The sequence below is a fragment of the Crotalus tigris genome, unplaced genomic scaffold, assembly GCF_016545835.1.
Source record: "Crotalus tigris isolate CLP2741 ecotype Arizona unplaced genomic scaffold, ASM1654583v1 scf7180000019964.508439, whole genome shotgun sequence".
NCBI classification, from domain to species: Eukaryota; Metazoa; Chordata; class Lepidosauria; order Squamata; family Viperidae; genus Crotalus; species Crotalus tigris.
In genome coordinates, this window is record NW_024097794.1 from 106,722 (window position 1) to 125,780 (window position 19,059).

The 19,059-nt window shown below is 46.2% G+C and overlaps 1 protein-coding gene across 1 annotated transcript; it reads left to right on the forward strand.

The window, feature by feature from the left end:
* Positions 1–585: 585 nt before the first annotated feature.
* On the forward strand, positions 586–16,782 carry LRP10 (LDL receptor related protein 10). The gene is made up of 7 exons (XM_039365120.1): positions 586–1,078; positions 4,119–4,157; positions 5,730–5,862; positions 8,104–8,288; positions 9,557–10,412; positions 11,879–12,008; positions 15,327–16,782. Exons 1-7 carry the CDS (start codon positions 625–627, stop codon positions 15,873–15,875), a joined length of 2,346 nt encoding a protein of 781 aa, XP_039221054.1. The 5' UTR covers positions 586–624; the 3' UTR covers positions 15,876–16,782.
* The last annotated feature ends 2,277 nt before the right edge of the window (positions 16,783–19,059 follow it).

Consider the following 19,059-nt stretch of genomic DNA (forward strand, 5'->3'; position numbering starts at 1 on the left):
CAGGGAGACCGTTAGGGGCAGCAAGACGGTGGAAGAAAGCCGAGTTCAATTGACATCGGTGTTTTGTTCTTCAAGCTCGGGTCCTTTAAGAAGCGTGGACTTCAACTCCCAGAATTCTCCAGCCAGCTACGCTGGCTGGAGAATTCTGGGAGTTGAAGTCCACGCTTCTTAAAGGACCCGAGCTTGAAAAATACAGCTTTTATAAGCAATTGAAAACAAGACTTAACTCCAGGACCTCGTGGGCGCCCGAAGGGGGCGCCAGGCGCTGCCCGACCACTCCAGCCCATCGGGGATCCTCCGGCCTCACTTTTAAAGGGCCAGCACTCCCTTTTTCCTTCCCGCGGTGGGCTCGATCCTTAATCAGAAGCCCCTCTTACTATTCCTTTCCACCAGGGGCGGGGGGGGGAGGTCCCTCCCACTCAACCCCGAGAGCCGCGCCCCCCCCCTCCACCCTCTCCGGAGGACCCTTTCTGGCTGCACCCACCCCCAAAGCCCCATTCCCACGACAGGCGGGACACACACACCCACCCCCCGCCCTCCCCTCATTGAGAAGGGCAGATCGGGGCTGGGGGAAGGAAGCCAAGCAAGCCCCTCTCCGCCCCCGCCCTCCCTTCCGCAGCCGCGATGCCCGGATCGAGGGAGGAGTTGAGTGCGTGTGTGAACGCAAACGCGGGATGGGCCCGGCCGGAGGAAGAGGCGGCGTCACGGCCAAAGTTGCCAAAGCCCGGAAGCGGCCGGAAGGAAACAAAAAAGTTTCCAAACAGCGCCGAAGGGAGGGGGAGCCCCCTCGCCAGTCGAACCTCCAGCGCCCAGCGCAGCCGGCGGACTCGGGGAGAGGGCGATCGCCAGCTGCGATGGGCCAGTGAAAGGCCGGCGGAGGCGGAAGCGGAGAGGGCCGGGGCTGGGGGGAGCGGGGGAAGCCTCCTCCTCCTCCTCCGGAGAGACCCCTTGGAAGAGCAGCGGCGGGAGCGAGAGACGATCCTTCCTTCCTCCAGCCGGGGGGCGATGGGTCCCCAGCAGCCCCTCCGGGCGAAAAGCAGGGGTCCCCCCTGCCTCCTTCTTGTGGGGCTCCTCCTGGGTGAGCGAACCCCACTTTCCGTCCCCTCTCTGCCTTTCCCACGCTTCCCCTGTATTTCCCACGCTTCCTCTGTATTTCCCACGCTTCCCCTTCCTTTTCCACAATTCCCTTGTGTTTTGCACGGGTCTCCTTCATTTCCCACGGTTCCCTTGTATTTCCCATGGTTCCCCTTCCTTTTCCACAGGTCCCCTTCCTTTTCCACAATTCCCCTGTATTTGCCATGGTTCCCCTCCATTTCCCATAGTTCCCCTGTATTTCCCATGGTTCCACTGCATTTTCAATGGTTCCCTTTCATTTTCCATGGTTCTTCATGATTGCCTTTCATTTCCCATGGTTCCCCTTCATTTTCCACAATTCCCCTTCATTTGCCATGGTTCCCCTTCATTTCCCATAGTTCCCCTGTATTTCCCATGGTTCCCCTTCATTTCCCACAATTCCCCTATATTTCCCATGGTTCCCCTTCATTTCCCACAATTCCCCTGTATTTCCCATGGTTCCACTGCATTTTCCATGGTTCCCTTTCATTTTCCATGGTTTTCCTGTATTTTTTATGATTGCCTTTCATTTCCCATGGTTCCCCTTCATTTCCCACAATTCCCCTGTATTTCCCATGGTTCCCCTTCATTTTCCACAATTCCCCTGTATTTCCCATGGTTCCACTGCATTTTCCATGGTTCCCTTTCATTTTCCATGGTTTTCCTGTATTTTTTATGATTGCCTTTCATTTCCCATGGTTCCCCTTCATTTTCCACAATTCCCCTTCATTTCCCATAGTTCCCCTGTATTTCCCATGGTTCCCTTGTATTTCCCATGGTTCCCCTTCATTTTCCACAATTCCCCTGTATTTCCCATGATTCCACTGCATTTTCCATGGTTCTCCTGTATTTTTCATGGTTCCCTTTCATTTCCCACGGTTACCCTTCATTTCCCACAGTTCCCCTGTGTTTCCCACAGTTCCCCTGTATTTCCCACAATTCCCCTGTATTTCCCACAATTTCCCTGCATTTCCCACGGGTTCCCTTTCATTTCCCGCAGTTCCCAATTCATTTTCCACAATTGCCCTTGATTTCCCATTGCTTCCCAGTCTGGTCGCTGGAAGATCTGCTTTGGGGCCAGGAGGCCACTCAACTTTCCTTTTCTCTTCCCTCCCCTCCTCTCTTCTCCTGGATCAGGGTCAGGTTGCAGAGGAAATATAACCTGCTTCCCCTCTCCCCCCCCTCTCCCGATTCGCAGAGCAGTGACATAAGCAGCGAGGGTCAGGTGTCAGGAAGGCAAAGATGGCCAACTTCTTAAGCGAGCGGCTTCCGGTTTTGTACTTTGTTTTGGCTGAAGAAGCAGCGGCTGGCAGCAGCCGGTTGATTCCGCCTTTCGCCCTCCCACACCTTTGATCTGTCGGGACAGGAAATGAAACTTTCTTCTCTTTCTTCTCATTTTTTTTCTCAGCAATCCAACCTTTCATGCTAACAAAAATGGGGCATTAAATGGCCAAAAAAAAAAAAAAAAAACAGCCAAAAAATCTGAATGCTGTAGGATGGATTGGAAAATTGATAATACTATAACAGAATAACAAGAGTTGGGAGGGATCTTGGAGGTCTTCTAGTCCAACCCCCTGCTCAGGCAGGAAATCCTATACCATTTCAGACAAATGGCTGTCCAGTCTCTTCTTAAAAATCTCCAGTCTTGGAGCGCCCACAACTTTTTGGAAGCAAGTCGTTCCACTGATTAATAAAAGTAACAGAATAATACAGTTGGGAGGGACCTTGAAAGTCATCTAGTTCAACCCCCTGCTCAGGGAGGAAACCCTCTACCATTCCAGGAAAATCATTGTCCAATCTCTTCTTAAAAACCTCCAATGTTGGAGCACCCACAACTTCTGGAGACAATTCGTTCCACTTATTGTTCTCACTGTCAGGAAGTTTCTCCTTAGTTCCAGGTTGCTTCTCTCCTTGATTGTTTCTCTCCTTGATTGTTTTCCATTGTTTTCTTGTCCTGCCTTCGGGTGCTTTGGAGAATAGGTTAACTCCCTCTTCTTTGTGGCAGCCCTTCAAATGTTGTTGTTAATTCGAAGTTGTGTCCGACCCATTGTGACCCCATGGAAACGTTCCTCCAGGCCTTCCTGTCCTCTACCATCTTCTGGAGTCCATTTAAGCTCACGCCTACTGCTTCAGTGACTCCATCCAGCCACCTCATTCTCTGTCATCCCCTTCTTCTATTGCCCTCAAATATTAGAATATAGCTATCATGTCTGCCCTAGTCTTTCTTTTCATTAAAGTAGACATCCCCAATTCCAGCAACCATTCTTTATATGTTTTAGCCTGCAGCCTTCTAATCATCTTTGTTGCTCTTCTCTGCACTCTTTCCAGAGTCTCAACATCCTTTTTATAGCGTGCTGACCAAAACTGGATATTGTATTCCAACTGTGGCCTTACTAAGCCCTTATATAGTGGTACTAACATTTCACGTGATCTTGAGTCTATCCCTCTGTTAATGCAGCCTATAACTGCGTTGGCTTTAACTAGGAAAAATAACCAGTTAAAAAAAAATGTAAAAACTCTTTTTTTGCCAAGAAAATAAACGGATCTCAGAATGAATAGGAATCAGAGCAAACTTTTAAGATTTTACCTCGATTTAAGCGAGCTCACCTAGCTGATCTCAGCAATGGGATTTTAAACTACTAGAAAAATATCTTGGGGCTATTTGGAAAGGAGGCCACTGAGCAATCACACCATTGGAGGCGGGGCTAGCTAGTTGAAAACAAATCCAGAGAAAATGACCAAGTGCCTTGGCATGACTGCAAAGAAATTTTTCGGGATGTGCTGTCAAACCACGAGCTCAAATCATGACCTCAAAGCTCCTAAGGGCCTTTGTGAGATGCAGCAAAAAAAGCAAATTACTGTAGAATAGTGTTTGTCAGCCTCAGCCATTTTAAATCGGGTGGACTTCAACTCCCAGAATTTTGGGAATTGAAGTCGACCCAACTTATCATGGCTGAGGTTGAGAAAAACTGGTCTAAAATGTAATTCATTTTGCTTTCTCTTAGGTGTCATTCAGGCTGTGGAAAGTAACCCCTCACGTACAGGTGAGTAAGACCGTAGTAAGGCGGGGGGGCAGGTTAGTAATAATAATTAGTGAAACTTACATGCTGCCTCCGAACTCCGGGAGGCACACAACAACGAAAGAAAAGAATTACAATAAAACCAATTAAAAATAAAAGCAACTGGGAGATCTTACCCTCCTTTGCCAAAATCCTGCTGGGTTTTCGTCATTCTTGAACCATGGCAGACTTGGGGGGGGGGTCCAGATCTGGGGGGGGGGGTAGGGAAACCTCATTGCAAAAAGCAGGAACTGTCCCAGAGAAAGTGCATTTTCCAAAGTAGTCCTCGACTTACAATTCATTTAGTAGCCATTTGAAGCTACAACGGCACTGAAAAAGGGGACATGGCTGTTTTTCACATTTATGATCGTTGCGATATCCCCCCGTGGATCAAAATTCGGACCCTTTTGCAACTGGTTCATATTTATGACGGTTGCAGTGTCCCTTTTTACGACCTTGGGGAGACAGGAAAATAAACCAAAAGGAGATTTTGATTATTTTTTTTCACACTTATATCTTCTCCCAATCCATTCCAAGAGATTACGAAAACAAGCAAGACAAACAGAATCAGTGCTTTTCTTTTTTTTTTTTAAAGCAAGGATGTGTTATACTTCAAGGAATTGATTGTGGACTTCAATTCCCAGAATTCCCCAACCAGCCATGCAGGCTGGGGAATTCTGGGAACTGAAGTCCACTCCTCTTCAAGGTAAGATCACTTTTAAGAATCTAAGAACATTTTTGTAAAAACTGAAGGCAAAAATAACCTTGATTTTTGATTTAAGCCTTTCCTTGTCAAGACAGAGTAAATCCTGTATAGTTCAGTGTAGCTGGGTATATATTTGCCTGCTATTTGTCCATTTAAGTAGTGTTTCTCCACCTCAGCAACTTTTAAGATATGTGGACTTCAACTCCCAGAATTCCCTAGCCAGCATGGTGACTGAGGGATTCTGGGAATTGAAGTCCATACATTTTAAAAGCTGATAAAGTTGAGAAGCACTGCCGTAAAGGAAATAATCAGTAATTAACACCACTAAGTTTGTAACTGATCGCTGCTCTTAAAAGATTTCTTTTATCCTTCATACAAAATGCTGCTTATTTATAGCTGTTTGGACATCCCATGTGCAAAACGTCCTGCTGTTTTGAAGTAAGGATGTGCTGCAATTCCAGGAACTGACTGGAACCTTCCTCAGCAACTTTCAAGACTTGTGAACTTCAGTTCCCAGAATTCCCCAGCCAGGCCACACATCTTAAAGCGGCTGTGATTAAGAAAATCCAGACTGGATTTCTACAATACCACATCCTCTTGGGACAAGGTTTAGAATAGGGGTCTTCAGACTTGGCCCTTTCATGACTTGTGGACTTCGACTCCCAGAATTCCTCAGCCAGCGTGCCTGACTGAGGAATTCTGGGAGTTGAAGTCCACAAGTCATGAAAGGGCCAAGTTTGAAGACTCTTGGATTAGAAAGTGGCACATGAGGAGAATCTGGGAGTGGCCAAAGAGCTAGAAAAATACAGAGTGTGCATCCTTCTCCTGACTTTCTTTCTCCACTTTGGCAGCTGTTTGTCCAGGTTATCCCGATGTCCGGAGAGAACCGCAAGGCCAAATCAGTAGCCCTTCCTCCCGGGTGATGACTTCCAGCAGCTGTACTTGGGTGATTGTGGGTGGCCCAGATGATATAATTTATATCGGGTGAGCAACTCTATGTCGAACCTGTGAATTTGCTTTAACGGAGCCTACAATTAATATTACGGGACCTGAAGCGGAGGGGTGTTGTTATTGTTGTTGTTTTCCAAACTCGGCAACTTTAAGAAGTGTGGACTTCAACTCCCAGAATTCCTCAACCATCCTGGCTGTCTGAGGAATTCTGGGAGTTGAAGTCCTTAGATCAGGGGGTCTTCAAACTTTGGCCCTTTGATGACTTGTGGACTTCAACTCCCAGAATTCCTCAGCCAGGCATGCTGGCTGAGAAATTCTGGGAGTTGAAGTCCACAAGTCATCAAAGGGCCAAGTTGGAAGACCCCTGCCTTAGATCTTAAAAGTTTGAAAAACACTGACCTTTCAATAATGACTTCCGGTTTAATCTTGATTCTATCCCTCTGTTAATGCAACCCAGCACTGTGTTGGCTTTTTTGGCAGCTGCAGCACATGGCTGGCTCATATCTAAGTGATTGTCTACTAGGACTCCGAGATCCCTTGCACAGTTGCTACTATTGAGCAAGGTACCACCTATACCAGTGATGGCGAACCTTTTAAAGACCGAGTACCCATACTGCAACCCAAAACCCATTTATGCAACATCAGGTGCTCGGTGGGTGTGGCCATTGTGTGGGTGTGGCCATTGTGTGGGTGTGGTCCATTGGGTGGGCGTGGCTGCAGTGATAACGGCAGACTGGGTGGGACTAAAAAATTCAGTCAATCAATTCCAACTTTGCAAGATCTTTTTTTTTTCCCTACAACAGTGGTTCTCAACCTGTGGGTCGGGACCCCATTTGGGGTCGAACGACCATTTCATGGGGGTCGCCAAACAAGGCTGTCCGCCATTTTTTCCCCCTTTTCTTTGGCCACGCCCCTGGCACCCAGTGATGTTTAAGTGGTTGGGGGTCACCACAACATGGGGAACTGTATTATGGGGTCGCGGCATTAGAAAGGTTGAGAACCACTGCCCTACAAGAAGTTGAAATTGACTGATTGATTGAACTTTTTTTTTTTGCACACGGCAGAGGCCTAAAGAAAAAGGTTTTATAAAACCCAGCTCAAGGTCTAGGACTGGGGCGACGGCGTGCATGCCCACAGAGAGGGCTCTGAGTGCCACCTCTGGCACCCGTGCCATAGGTTCGCCACCACTGACCTATACTGTGTTTCCCCAAAAGTAAGGCCTATACCAAAAATAAGCCCTAGCTTGATTTGGGGGGGGGTAATATAAGCCCTATCTCAAAAATAAGCCCTACTTTTGGGGTGAGGCACACACCTAAAAATCAAGCTAGGTCAGGCATGTGGGTGTGTGGATCTGCCTCACCCGCCACACACCCGCTTATTTGGTGGCCAGGCCTCTCCTCACCAGCCCACTTCTGCTTCTGAGACCTCTTCTGCAGCCAGGGCTGCATTTCTCAGTCACGGGCCTTTCCGGAAGGCCTGTGCAGCCAAGAACCGAGCTATGGGTTCTATCCGTGGCTCGATTCTGCAAGATCTCTGCAGCCGAGCATCAAACTATGGATTGAATCCATAGCTCGTTCCACGGCTGCTTAGGCCTTGTGGAAAGGCCTGACTGTAAAACGCAGGCCCGAATGCAGCTGCAGAACGTCAGCCCCAGAAGAAGTGGACCGGCTGGGTGGGGCTGTCAGTGCAGGAGGTGAGGTAAGGCCTATCCCGAAAATAAGACCTGGTGCCTCTTTTGGAGGCAAAAAATAAGACCCAGTCTTACTTTCGTGGGAAAACAGTACTATATCTGTGCGTTTGTTTTTTCTTGCTTAAATGTAGAATCTTACTTTTTTCACCATTGAATTTCATTTTGTTAGATAGCGCCCAGTGTTCAATTCTGTCAAGATCCTCCTGTATCTAAAGCCTGTCTTCTGGAGTGTTGGCTATTCCTGCCAGCTTGGTGCCATCTCTAGAAGACAGGTATCGCTGGACTAGAAGACCTGTAAGGACCCTTCCAACTCTATTATTCAGAACTCTGATATTCTGTGTTTGTCTGGGAAGATTTCAGATTAAGGGTGCAGTTAAACATTTGTCTGAAATGTTACAGGGTCTTCTGCCGAGTAGGGGGTTGGACTAGAAGACCTCCAGGGTCCCTTCCAATTCTGTCATTCTGCATTTTGTTACACATGTCGCTTTTTCAGCCTCCTGGTATTTTCATAAATGCCTCTCCAGGACTTCCACGAAGAAAAACAAATCCAATTTGGGTCTGGGGTCTTTTCATTTCTCCCACAGGTTCCAGCAATTCTTCCTTTCCTGCGGGCCAGAATTGCTGATCATCCGTGCAGCCAATCAGCCGTCCAGGAAAATGTGCGGTTACACAGCGCCGGAACCATTTCGAATAAAAGGAGGCAACGTGACCCTGACTTACAGCTGGAAATTTTGGGCGAGGAATGGATTTCAGCTGAAATATGAAAGAGGTAAGGCCAGACTGTGGGATCCCCAATTCTAAGACTATAATCTGAGACAGATCAGGGGTCTTCAGACATGGCCCTTTTATGACTTGTGGACTTCAGCTCCCAGAATTCCTCAGCCAGCATGCCTGGCTGAGGAATTCTGGGAGTTGAAGTCCACAAGTCATAAAAGAGCCAAGTTTGAAGACCCCTGATCTAAGGACTTCAACTCCCAGAATTCCTCAGACGGCCATGATGGTTGAGGAGTTCTGGGAGTTGAAGTCCTCAAGTCATAAAAGAGCCATGTTTGAAGACCCCTGATCTAAGGACTTCAACTCCCAGAATTCCTCAGGCGGCCATGATGGTTGAGGAATTCTGGGAGTTGAAGTCCTCAAGTCATAAAAGGGCCAAGTTTGAAGGCCCTTGGACTAGATCAGTGGTTCACAACCTGTGGGTCGGGACCCCATTTGGGGTCGAATGACCATTTCACGGGGGTCGCCAAACAACACAGTCCGCCAGACTCTTGAATAGAGTCTAATTCTATTGGCTTTCAAAAGCCAATAGGAATTGTCCAGGCTGTCTCTGCCCTGCTGAGCCCACCAAAAGTCCCAGTCTGCAAACGGTGCTGCACCAGTTGAGTAGTCCTTGACTTACAACCGGTTGAGTAGTCTTCGACTTATGACCGGTTGGGGGTCGCGGCATTAAAAAGGTTGAGAACCACTGGACTAGATTATAATAAAGTAGTCCTTGACTTAGGGTCACAATTGGGAGCAGAATTTCCGCTGCTAAGCAAGGGGGTTGATGAGTGATTCGTCCCCAATTCAATGAGCTGCTTTTTTTTTTTGGTCACGGTTACTGAGCGAATCGGTGCAGTTGTTAAGTAAATTGCACGGTCGTTAAGCGAATCCGGCTTTCGTCATTGACTTTGCAGGTCAGAAACTGGTTGGCAAGGTCGCAAAATAGCGATCATGTGACCCGGGACACTGCAACTGTCGCAGATATGTGGCCGTGGCCAAACAGTTGAATTTTGGTCATGTGACCGTTGGGGGATGCTTGATGGTCATAAGTGCGAGGAGGAGTTGCAAGTCCCTTTTTTCAATAAAATTGTCATTTGGAATGGTTGCTAAATGGATGGTTGTAAGTTGAGGACTTCCTGCAAAGTGGTTTTCCTTTAATGATGGTATCTCTAGAGAGGAATTCTAGACAGAAAAGGAAGTTATTTCTTAGGTCTCCTGCTACGTAATAAAAACGGTGTCATTTTTGTTTCTTGTCGTTTCCCTCTCTCTCTGCTTCAGAATCTAGAACACAGCCTGTTGTGTCATGCAACCGCACCTTGGACGACTTCTACGGGGTGATTTATTCCCCAGCCTTCGGCTCCTACTCGCATCTGGGAGCTGCCCATTGCCAGTGGGTGCTGGACGCCCACGACAGCCGCCCCCTCACCATTCGCTTCACAGTCCTTAACTTAGATATCGGCGACTCCTTACGGGTGTACGACGGGTCGCCCAACGGCCCGCTCCGCCCTCGCCTGCTGCGCAACTTGGATTATACCAGCAACAACAAGATTGTGTTGGTGGATTCCCCATCCAGCCAGGCATGGGTCGTCTACCAGGCGGTGCCCGGAACAGAAGGACGGGGCTTCAACGCCACGTACCACGTGCAAGGCTTTTGCGTGCCGTGGGACTTCCCCTGCGGAGGAGACAGTGGCGAGGGCGCCACGTGCTACACCACCGCCGAGCGCTGCGACGGAAATTGGGATTGTGCCAGTGGCGCCGACGAGGATGGTTGCCACGGCTGTCCACCGGGGCAATATCCCTGCGGTGGACGAGGCATCGGAGGCGCCGTCTGCTACAGTCCCGCCGACCGCTGCAATTACCAAACATTTTGTGCCGACGCCGCGGACGAACGCCATTGTTACACCTGCCAGCCGGGGAATTTCCGGTGTAGAGATGGCCGCTGCATCTACGAGAGCTGGGTGTGTGATGGGCAGGCGGACTGCGTCGATACCACAGATGAAGCGGACTGTTCCTACATCCTGCCCCGCAAGGTGGTGACGGCGGCCATCATCGGCAGCCTGGTATGCGGTCTCCTTCTGGTCATCGCGCTGGGCTGCACATGCCGTCTGTACGCGCTCCGGAGTCATGAATTTGGGTGAGGGGCCAATTGGGGGAAATCAAGGAAGAACGGTGGGATTTTGGAGGTGTGGTGGCTGGAAAGGGGGACGGGAATAGAGTTGATGTGCTAGAGGGGCCTTTTAGTACTGTCCATGGGGTTTTCATGGCAAAGATACTGGAGTGGTTTGCCGTTTCCTTCTCCAGTGGATCACATTTTGTCAGTCCCTTGGACTGCAAGGCGTTCAAACTGGTCAGTCCTAGAGGAAATCAACCCCAACTGCTCTTTATAAGGCCAGATCCTGAAGTTGAAATTCAAGTACTTTGGCCACCTAATGAGAAGGAAGGACTCACTGGAGAAGGGCCTAATGCTGGGAAAGATGGAGGGCAATAGAAGAAGGGGACAACAGAGAATGAGATGGCTGGATGGAGTCACTAAAGCAGTAGGTGTGAACTTAAATGGACTCCAGAAGATGGTAGAGGACAGGAAGACCTGGAGGAACGTTGTCCATGGGGTCGCGATGGGTCGGACACGACTTTGCAATTACAACAACAAAGCTAGAGGAGCCAATATGAAGAGGTAGGGCCCGGGTTGAGTGGACTAATGGGGCAATGAGTTGAATCAGTGGAGCGGTGCCCAGGGGATCATTAGTAACCCCTAGGGCTGTGTTTCATATTTCCCAATCTCGGCAGCTTTAAGAAGTGTGGACTTCAACTTTCAAATTTTTCCTTCCCCAAGTCTACTGGGGAATTCTAGAAGTCTATGCATCTTAAGGCTGCTTTAGACATTAAAAGTCTTCCAAGATTTAGAAATTTGAATATACCAACCCTGTGGGAATGAAGGACCCAGGGACCGAAAAGGAATTCCTCATTCTGGGAGAAACTGCGGAGATGAAAAAAGTAGGTTTTTAAGGAGATTCGCCCTCCCCAACTCAGCTATCCACCAGGAAGGTGAACACATTCCTTAGCATTGCCATGACACCTATGGAATTCTGGGAGTTGAAGTCCACACAGCTGGAGGATGCCCAGTTTCTCCCTCCTGCCTGTTACTTCCTTACCATCTTTACTCTTTAGTGGACCTCCTGTTTCCTTGACTTTTTGCTTGTTATTCATATGTTGAAAGAAACTTTTTTTGATCTTTGACATTTGTTGCAAGTCTTTGTTCATTCTGAGCCTTTGCTTTCCTGACTTCATCTTTGTATGTTCTGGCTGTCTGCTGATAATCAGCCTTAGTTATGTATCCCTCTTTCCATTTTTTTTGTACTTGTCCTGTTTGTCTTTCAGTTTGTCAGATCTTTGTGCAGCCATGCTGGTTTCTTCTTGAATTTCTTGTTTTTCTTTTTCAGTGGTATTGTGCTGGACTGGGCTTTTAGGATCACATTTTTCAGAGTTTATCAAGTTGATAAAGACTTGTTAAGAAAACAAGGAGGACAAGTGATGGGGAATCAAGGTTATGCTCCTAAGAGTGGGGCAAAGATTAAATTTCTTTGAATCCTCCTTTTTTAGGGTCTTGGCACCTATGTCCCGGATGGAGGCCCAGATGGTTCAGCGCCAGGCTCCACCATCTTACGGCCAACTCATCGCTCGTGGGGTAATTCCTCCGGTAGAAGGGTTCCCCATTGAGCATCCAAGTCAGGTAAGTGAGCCCTATACTCTTCACATATATTCCTCAAGACCATAGATCTCCAAACGTGGCCACTTTAAGACTTGTGGACTTCAACTCCCAGAATTCTTAGCAAGTCAAACTAGGAATGCTGGAAGTTGAAGTCCACAAGTTTTAAAGTGGCTAAGCTTGGAGACTCTGCTCAAGATCAATCTCGGAAGAGCACCGGTTCCCTCCTCATCCTCTTTCCTTAATTTCCTATCCTTATTTCCTGCGGTTGCTGAAAAACTCTCTAATGCAGTGATTCTCAACCTTTCTAATGCCGTGACCCCATAATACAGTTCCCCATGTTGTGGTGACCCCCAAGTGGGCGTGGCCACCAATAAGAGGGAGTAGGACAGCTAGGGAAAAGGGAAAAAAATGGCGGACAGCGTTGTTTGGCGACCCTCGTGAAATGGTCATTCGACCCCAAATGGGGTCCCGACCCACAGGTTGAGAACCACTGCTCTAATGTCTTCCATGAAATTATGTCTGAGAAGCAAGATATACAGATAGTCCTCACTTAATGACCGGTCACATTGTGACCATAACCCCCCTAAAGTACTTAAGATGTTCCCACCCACCCACCCACCCCCGCCATTACCCTGCAGTCACCCATTTTGGGTGCTTGGCTACTGGCTCATGTTTAAAACTGTTTGCAAGGTCTCTTGCAGTCACGTTATTTTTGATTTTTGACCTTTTTTTTTTCCTTTTGCACATTTTACTTCCAGTTATCCATTGGATCAAATGAATTTATTTAATGAGAGGGACCTCGGAGTCCTAGTGGACGATCGCTTAAACATGAGCCAGCCGTGTGCGGCAGCAGCCAAAAAAGCTAATACAATCCTTGGTTGCATAAACAGAGGCATAGAATCAAAATCACACGAGGTATTAGTACCGCTGTGTAAATCCTTAGTAAGGCCACACCTGGAATCCTGCATCCAGTTTTGGTCACCACATTACAAAAAAAGATGTTGAGACTTTGGAAAAAATGTAGGCAATAGCAGCTAAGATGAGTAAAGATCTGGAGCAAAAACATATGAAGAACAGTTGCAGGAATTCGGTATGTCTAGTCTAGAGCAGGGGTAGGCAAACTTGGCTCTTTTATGACTCGTGGACTTCAACTCCCAGAAATCCTGAGCCAGCCATGCTGAAGGGAAAGGGAGAGGTTTCCAAGCAGAGCCATGCTGGCTCAGGAATTCTGGGAGTTGAAGTCCACGAGTCATAAAGCGGCCTAGGCCTAGGCCAGAGGTAGGCAACCTTGGCTCTTTTATGACTCGTGAACTTCAACTCCCAGAATTCCTGAGCCAGCCATGCTGAGGGGAAAGGGAGAGGTTTCCAACCTGAGCCATGGTGGCTCAGGAATTCTGGGAGTAGAAGTCCACGAGTCATGAAGGGGCCAAAGTTTCCCTCATGCTCAGGAATTCTGGGAGTTGAAGTCCACGAGTCATAAAGTGGCTAGGCCTAGGCCAGAGGTAGGCAACCTTGGCTCTTTTATGACTCGTGAACTTCAACTCCCAGAATTCCTGAGCCAGCCATGCTGAGGGGAAAGGGAGAGGTTTCCAAGCTGAGCCATGGTGGCTCAGGAATTCTGGGAGTTGAAGTCCACGAGTCATGAAGGGGCCAAAGTTTCCCTCATGCTGGCTCAGGAATTCTGGGAGTTGAAGTCCACGAGTCATAAAGCGGCCTAGGCCTAGGCCAGAGGTAGGCAACCTTGGCTCTTTTATGACTCGTGAACTTCAACTCCCAGAATTCCTGAGCCAGCCACGCTGAGGGGAAAGGGAGAGGTTTCCAAGCTGAGCCATGCTGGCTCAGGAATTCTGGGAGTTGAAGTCCACCAGGCATAAAAGAGCCAAGGTTGCCTGGTCTAGAGGAAAAAAAAGATTGGGGGGACACGATAGTATTCCAGTATTTGAAAGGCTGCCACAAAGCAGACCCATTTAAAAACCATCATAATTCTGGGCTGAATTACAGTCATAAGTCAAGGACTACTTGTATATATATTCTGGAAAAAAAGGATGACTGTAGGGATGCCAGACCCATGGTCAGGAAGGCACTACTTGATTTGACCAATCAGGAATGCACCTGTAAAGTGGTCCTTTGATTAAGAAAGATCAAAAGATGAAGGTTGAACAACATTTCAAGAGCTTTGTAGAGCACAGAAGACAAGAATGCTTCAGTGGTGGATGGCAAGAAGGATGTATAGTTTATATATATATACTGCTCACAAAAATAAAGGGAACACAAACGTATAGGATCCTATACGTTTGTGTTCCCTTTATTTTTTTGAGCAGTATATATTATTGATTTTTTAAACATAAACACCTTAATATTTGGTAAATAGTGTATTGTCTGGACTTATATTTGCAAAGTAATCACTAACGATCCATTTCTATATTCCAAAGTCCACATAATAGCTTTGCTTGGTGTTCTCTTCTTCCAATAATATTCTCTTTGCCAACCTTGAATGGATACAATTCTTATTATTTTGATAGGTAACAATTAAAGATAAAGATTTTTCTAAACTTTCTACAAATAATAACCACATCAATATCATGCTTCTTTTCAATCCGGTCATCTTGGTTGCCTCGTCATAAATCCTGTTTACCATTCTTATTTAAGTTTGTTTCCCCTGCAATGTTCAAAACATTCTTACTGGATTAAAGTTTTCTCAAGGTTAATTACATTTAAGTATTTAAATCTTATTTTCCTCGTACAGGCCAACACTTTTACATTTATCTTGTCTTAAAAAGTAAAAGAGAGAGAGAGAGAGAGAGAGAAAGAAAAGAATATACTGTTTTTTGTGAAGTTCCTCCTTTGTTGGTTTTCCCAAAAAGTCATCAAACATTCTTGGCCCATTTCATGAGGACCCCAAAATTGTTAAGATCTAGTCCTTCTTTTTATGCTCTTCTGTGACCCAACCACAGTAATCACTTTTTAAGTTTCTACCTGGGAGAAATAGGACTATAGAAAATCCTTGACTTAACGACCACCGTTGACCCCAAGATTTCTGTTGCTAAGTGAGACAGTAAAAGACAGTTTTGCCCCATTTTGTGACCTTTCTTGCCACACTTGTAAAGCAAATCACAGCAGATGTTGTGACCCCGGGACGCTGCAACGGTCGTAAGTGTGAAAAATAGCCCTAAGTCACTTTTCTCCAGGGGCGTTCTAACTTCAAACGGTCACTAAACGGTTGTAAGTCAAGGACTATCTCAAATTCAACAGACAATTCCCAATTTCAGCCTTCTTCAGCTGGTGTATTTGGAATTTGTGAAGCTGAAGATCTAACTTTCTTCTGGGTTCTCGTTTCAGAATTCGGTGCTGGGGAATTTGCGATCTCTCCTGCATCTTTTTCGACGGGACCCCGCTAGCCCTCCAGGCGCCAGGGGGGTGCGTCGTCCCCGTCAAAGCCGCTTCATACGACGTCTGACGAGGCGCATGCGCCGATTGGGGCTACTCCCTCCTTCAGCCTCTTCTACCACGACTGCCACGGTCACCTCTTCCACTCCTGATGACTCGGGGGAGCCATCTCGTGGGGACGGAGATGCTTCTTCCCAGCTTCCGGAAGATCAACCGTCGCCTCTTCCCGTTAAGATCCCGCCAACTCCTGCCGAATCCACATCGGATCCTCACGTCTCAAATCCTACTCCACGGTTCACGGGGGTCATGCGTAGCCTCCGAGTCCGGCTTTTCTCCCCCGCGCCCACCTGCTCTGCGGAAGCTGGAGAGCACCTCCTGAACCCATCTCCATTTCCTGATGAGGAAGATGAAGTCCTCCTGGTTCCTCTGACGGATCCACAACTCGAGGACCTTCACGCCGCCGAGAACTGGGATACTGACGACGAACCTCTCCTGACTTGAAAATTTTTTGCTGGATGTGGCCTTTCGGAAATTTGTCACCAGCGACCGACAACGGACAGTCAAGCTTACTTTTCTTTCCTGCGGTTCCTTCCACAATTTCCCCCCCCCCCATCAAAAATGAGAGAAATCCTTGGCCGTTTAGATGGGGGAGAAAAATCAAATTGTTTTTCAAAAAAAAAATTATTTTTCTTCGCATTGGCGTTTTGACCCGAAGGACTGGTTTCTTTTGGCTTTTTTGAAATCCGTGGTTTTTTATTGATCTCCAGAGGGTTGGAGAAATATTCTTTGCCTCGCCAGATCAGCCATTTTCTTGGCTTCTTTAAATCTTAAATTTGTAGGAGGGATGATTGTCTTCTCCCATTGCCATTTTTCTTCTCAAGTAAAAACTTAGATCATTTTTTAGAGATTGTTTTTGATTCCTTCGGCCCTGAAGTGGGAGCTTGTGTCGAAAGTTATCAAAGTACCTGCGGGTGGCATTTTAAAGATTGTTCTTACGAAATGAGGAGGAGGAAAGAATGAAATGTGTTCTTTGGAGAAACACTGAAGTTATTTGCTTGACTAAAAAAACTAAGGAAGCAAAGATACAATCCAGAATAATCTTTAGCAACCTTAAGGCAGTTTCTCTAAGAGCAGTAATTTGATTTTTTTTTTCACCTCTAAAGGCAGTTCGTGGCAATTAGACCCTTCCAAACCGTCCATCGTGTATCGCAACTGAAGATTTATTTTGGTGAATTTATGGAAAGCTGAAAAAAAAAATATAATAATGCCACCGGAACTATTTTTTTTTTTTTCAAATCACGTTTTACGATGCAATCTTTTTTTTGCTAGCCAATCGTTCTGTTTGCGTTCCGTGGGAAGAGAATCCAAGATTTACAAAAATGAACAAAAAACCAAACAAATCCAAAAAGTGTGGGAGAAAAAAGAAAGAAAGGTTACTACTTGGAATCTTTTGTTGATAAATCTTTTGTAAGTAAATTATTTTTTAAAAGCACAGCCAATAGAAAAAAAGAAAAGAAATTTTGCACATGGAATGTCCAAATAGCTGTAAATAAGCAACGTTTTGTATGAAGGATAAAAGGAATATTTTTAAGAGCAGTGATGAGTTAAAAAAAATAGTGGTGTGAATTGCTGATTATTTCCTTTACGGCAGTGCTTCTCAATTTTATCAGCTTTTAAAATGTATGGACTTCAATTCCCAGAATCCCTCTGTCACCATGCTGGCTAGAGAATTCTGGGAGTTGTAGTCTACATATCTTAAAAGTTGCTGAGGTGGAGAAACACTACTTAAATGGACAAATAGGAGGCAAATATACACCCAGCTACATTGAAATAAACATGATTTAGTCTATCGTGAAAAGGAAAGGCTTAAATCAAAAAATCAAGGTTATTTTTGCCTTCAGTTTTTACAAAAATGCTCTTAAATTCTTAAAAGTGTTCTTAAATGAGCATTTGTCCGAAATGGTGTAGGGTTTCCTGCCTGAGCAGGGGGTTGGACTCTATGACCTCCAAGATCCCTTCCAACTTTATTATTATTATTATTACTTCTTTCACACCAATGATGTTTTTTCCCACTTTTTTTTCTGTATTTCAAATCCAGAATTCTCCAAAACAAAGCTAGTGTACGACTTATAAGGGATGAAATGGTCTGTTGCAGGAAAGCACAGGTAGTCCTTGACTTACGACGACAGTTGAGACCAAAATTGATGTTGTGAAGTGAGACATTTGTGAAAGTGAATTTTGCCCATTTTACGACCTTTCTTGCCTCGGCCGTTCCGTGAGTCACACGGTCGTTAAGTGAATCCGGCTTTTCCCCCATTGACTTTGCTTGTCAGAAAGTCGCAAAAGGGCAACCACATGATCCCGGGGCCGCTGCGACCGTCATAAATATGAGTCAGTTGTCAAGCCTGTGAATTTTGATCCCATGATTGTGGGGATGCTACAGCGGTCGTGAGTATGAAAAACGGTCATAAGTCACTTTGAACTGTCACTAAATGAACTGATGTAAGTCGAGAACTACTTGTATCCCACATTCAGATCATGGTTTAGATCGGGTTGGCAACCTTGGCCCCTTCATGACTTGTGGACTTCAACTCCCAGAATTCCTGAGCCAGCATGAGGAAAACTTTGGCCCCTTCATGACTCGTGGACTTCAACTCCCAGAATTCCTGAGCCTGCATGGCTCAGCTTGGAAACCTCTCCCTTTCCCCTCAGCATGGCTGGCTCGGGAATTCTGGGAGTTGAAGTCCACGAGTCATAAAAGAGCCAAGGTGGCCTACCCCTGGTTTAGATTAAATCCATTGAAATCCATATTAACAAATTAGGCATATTTTTTTAAAAAAAAATCTCAGCTTTGTTTACCCTGATGCTGACTGGATTCAACTCCATTATTCGAAATACACGTAGTCCTCGAATTATAACAGTTCACTTAGTGACCGTTGAAAGTTAACAACGGCACTGGAAAAAGTGACTTATGACCGTTTTTCACACTTACGACCGTTGCAGCACCCCAACAGGGATCAAAATTCAGACCCTTGACTACTGACTCACCTTTACGACGGTTGCAGTGTCCTGGGATCGCGTGATCCCTTTTTGCGACCTTCTGACAGGCAAAATCGATGGGGGAAAAGCCGAATTCACTTAACAACTGTGTTCCTAATTTTAACACCTGCGGAAATTCAGTTCACAAATGTGGCGAGAAAAATGGTAGAGTGCTGACTGAACAAATTTCTCCCTTAGCCACATAAATGTTAGGCTTGGCTGTGGTCGTAAGTCGAGGATTATCTGTACGGTCTGATTTTTTAAAAAATTATAATAAGAAGAATAACAAAGCCGTGTCTCGATTTTAATCATATTTTAGGCAAGAGGGGGAGGAAAAAAAGAAGAAGGAAAAAAAACCACCATAAAATCTATGCTGAATCTCTGCCCAGTCAGTTTATTTACCTTTATTTTTACAAAGCCCACAGAATGCCGGTAAAGCTGAACGTACATCGCGAGACAAATTGGAAAAGGGAAATGGTAAATTGTACCGTAATTTCTCCCAAGATGGGTAGAAATTTTTAAGAGCGGGAGAGAGAGACCTAGGATATTACAGGTGATCCTCGACTGAACGGTCACAACTGAGCCCAAAATTTATGTTGCTAAGTGAGAAATTTGTTAAGTGACTTCTGCCTTGTTTTACGACCTT

What these genes read in the sequence shown, in the direction of transcription:
- LRP10 (XM_039365120.1), top strand. Translation starts at nt 625, where the DNA reads ATGCCCGGATCGAGGGAGGAGTTGAGTGCGTGTGTGAACGCAAACGCG. An exon ending in AAGTAACCCCTCACGTACAG is followed by an intron (nt 4,158 to 5,729) that starts GTGAGTAAGACC and finishes CCACTTTGGCAG; the next exon opens with CTGTTTGTCCAGGTTATCCC. An exon ending in CCATTGAGCATCCAAGTCAG is followed by an intron (nt 12,009 to 15,326) that starts GTAAGTGAGCCC and finishes TTCTCGTTTCAG; the next exon opens with AATTCGGTGCTGGGGAATTT.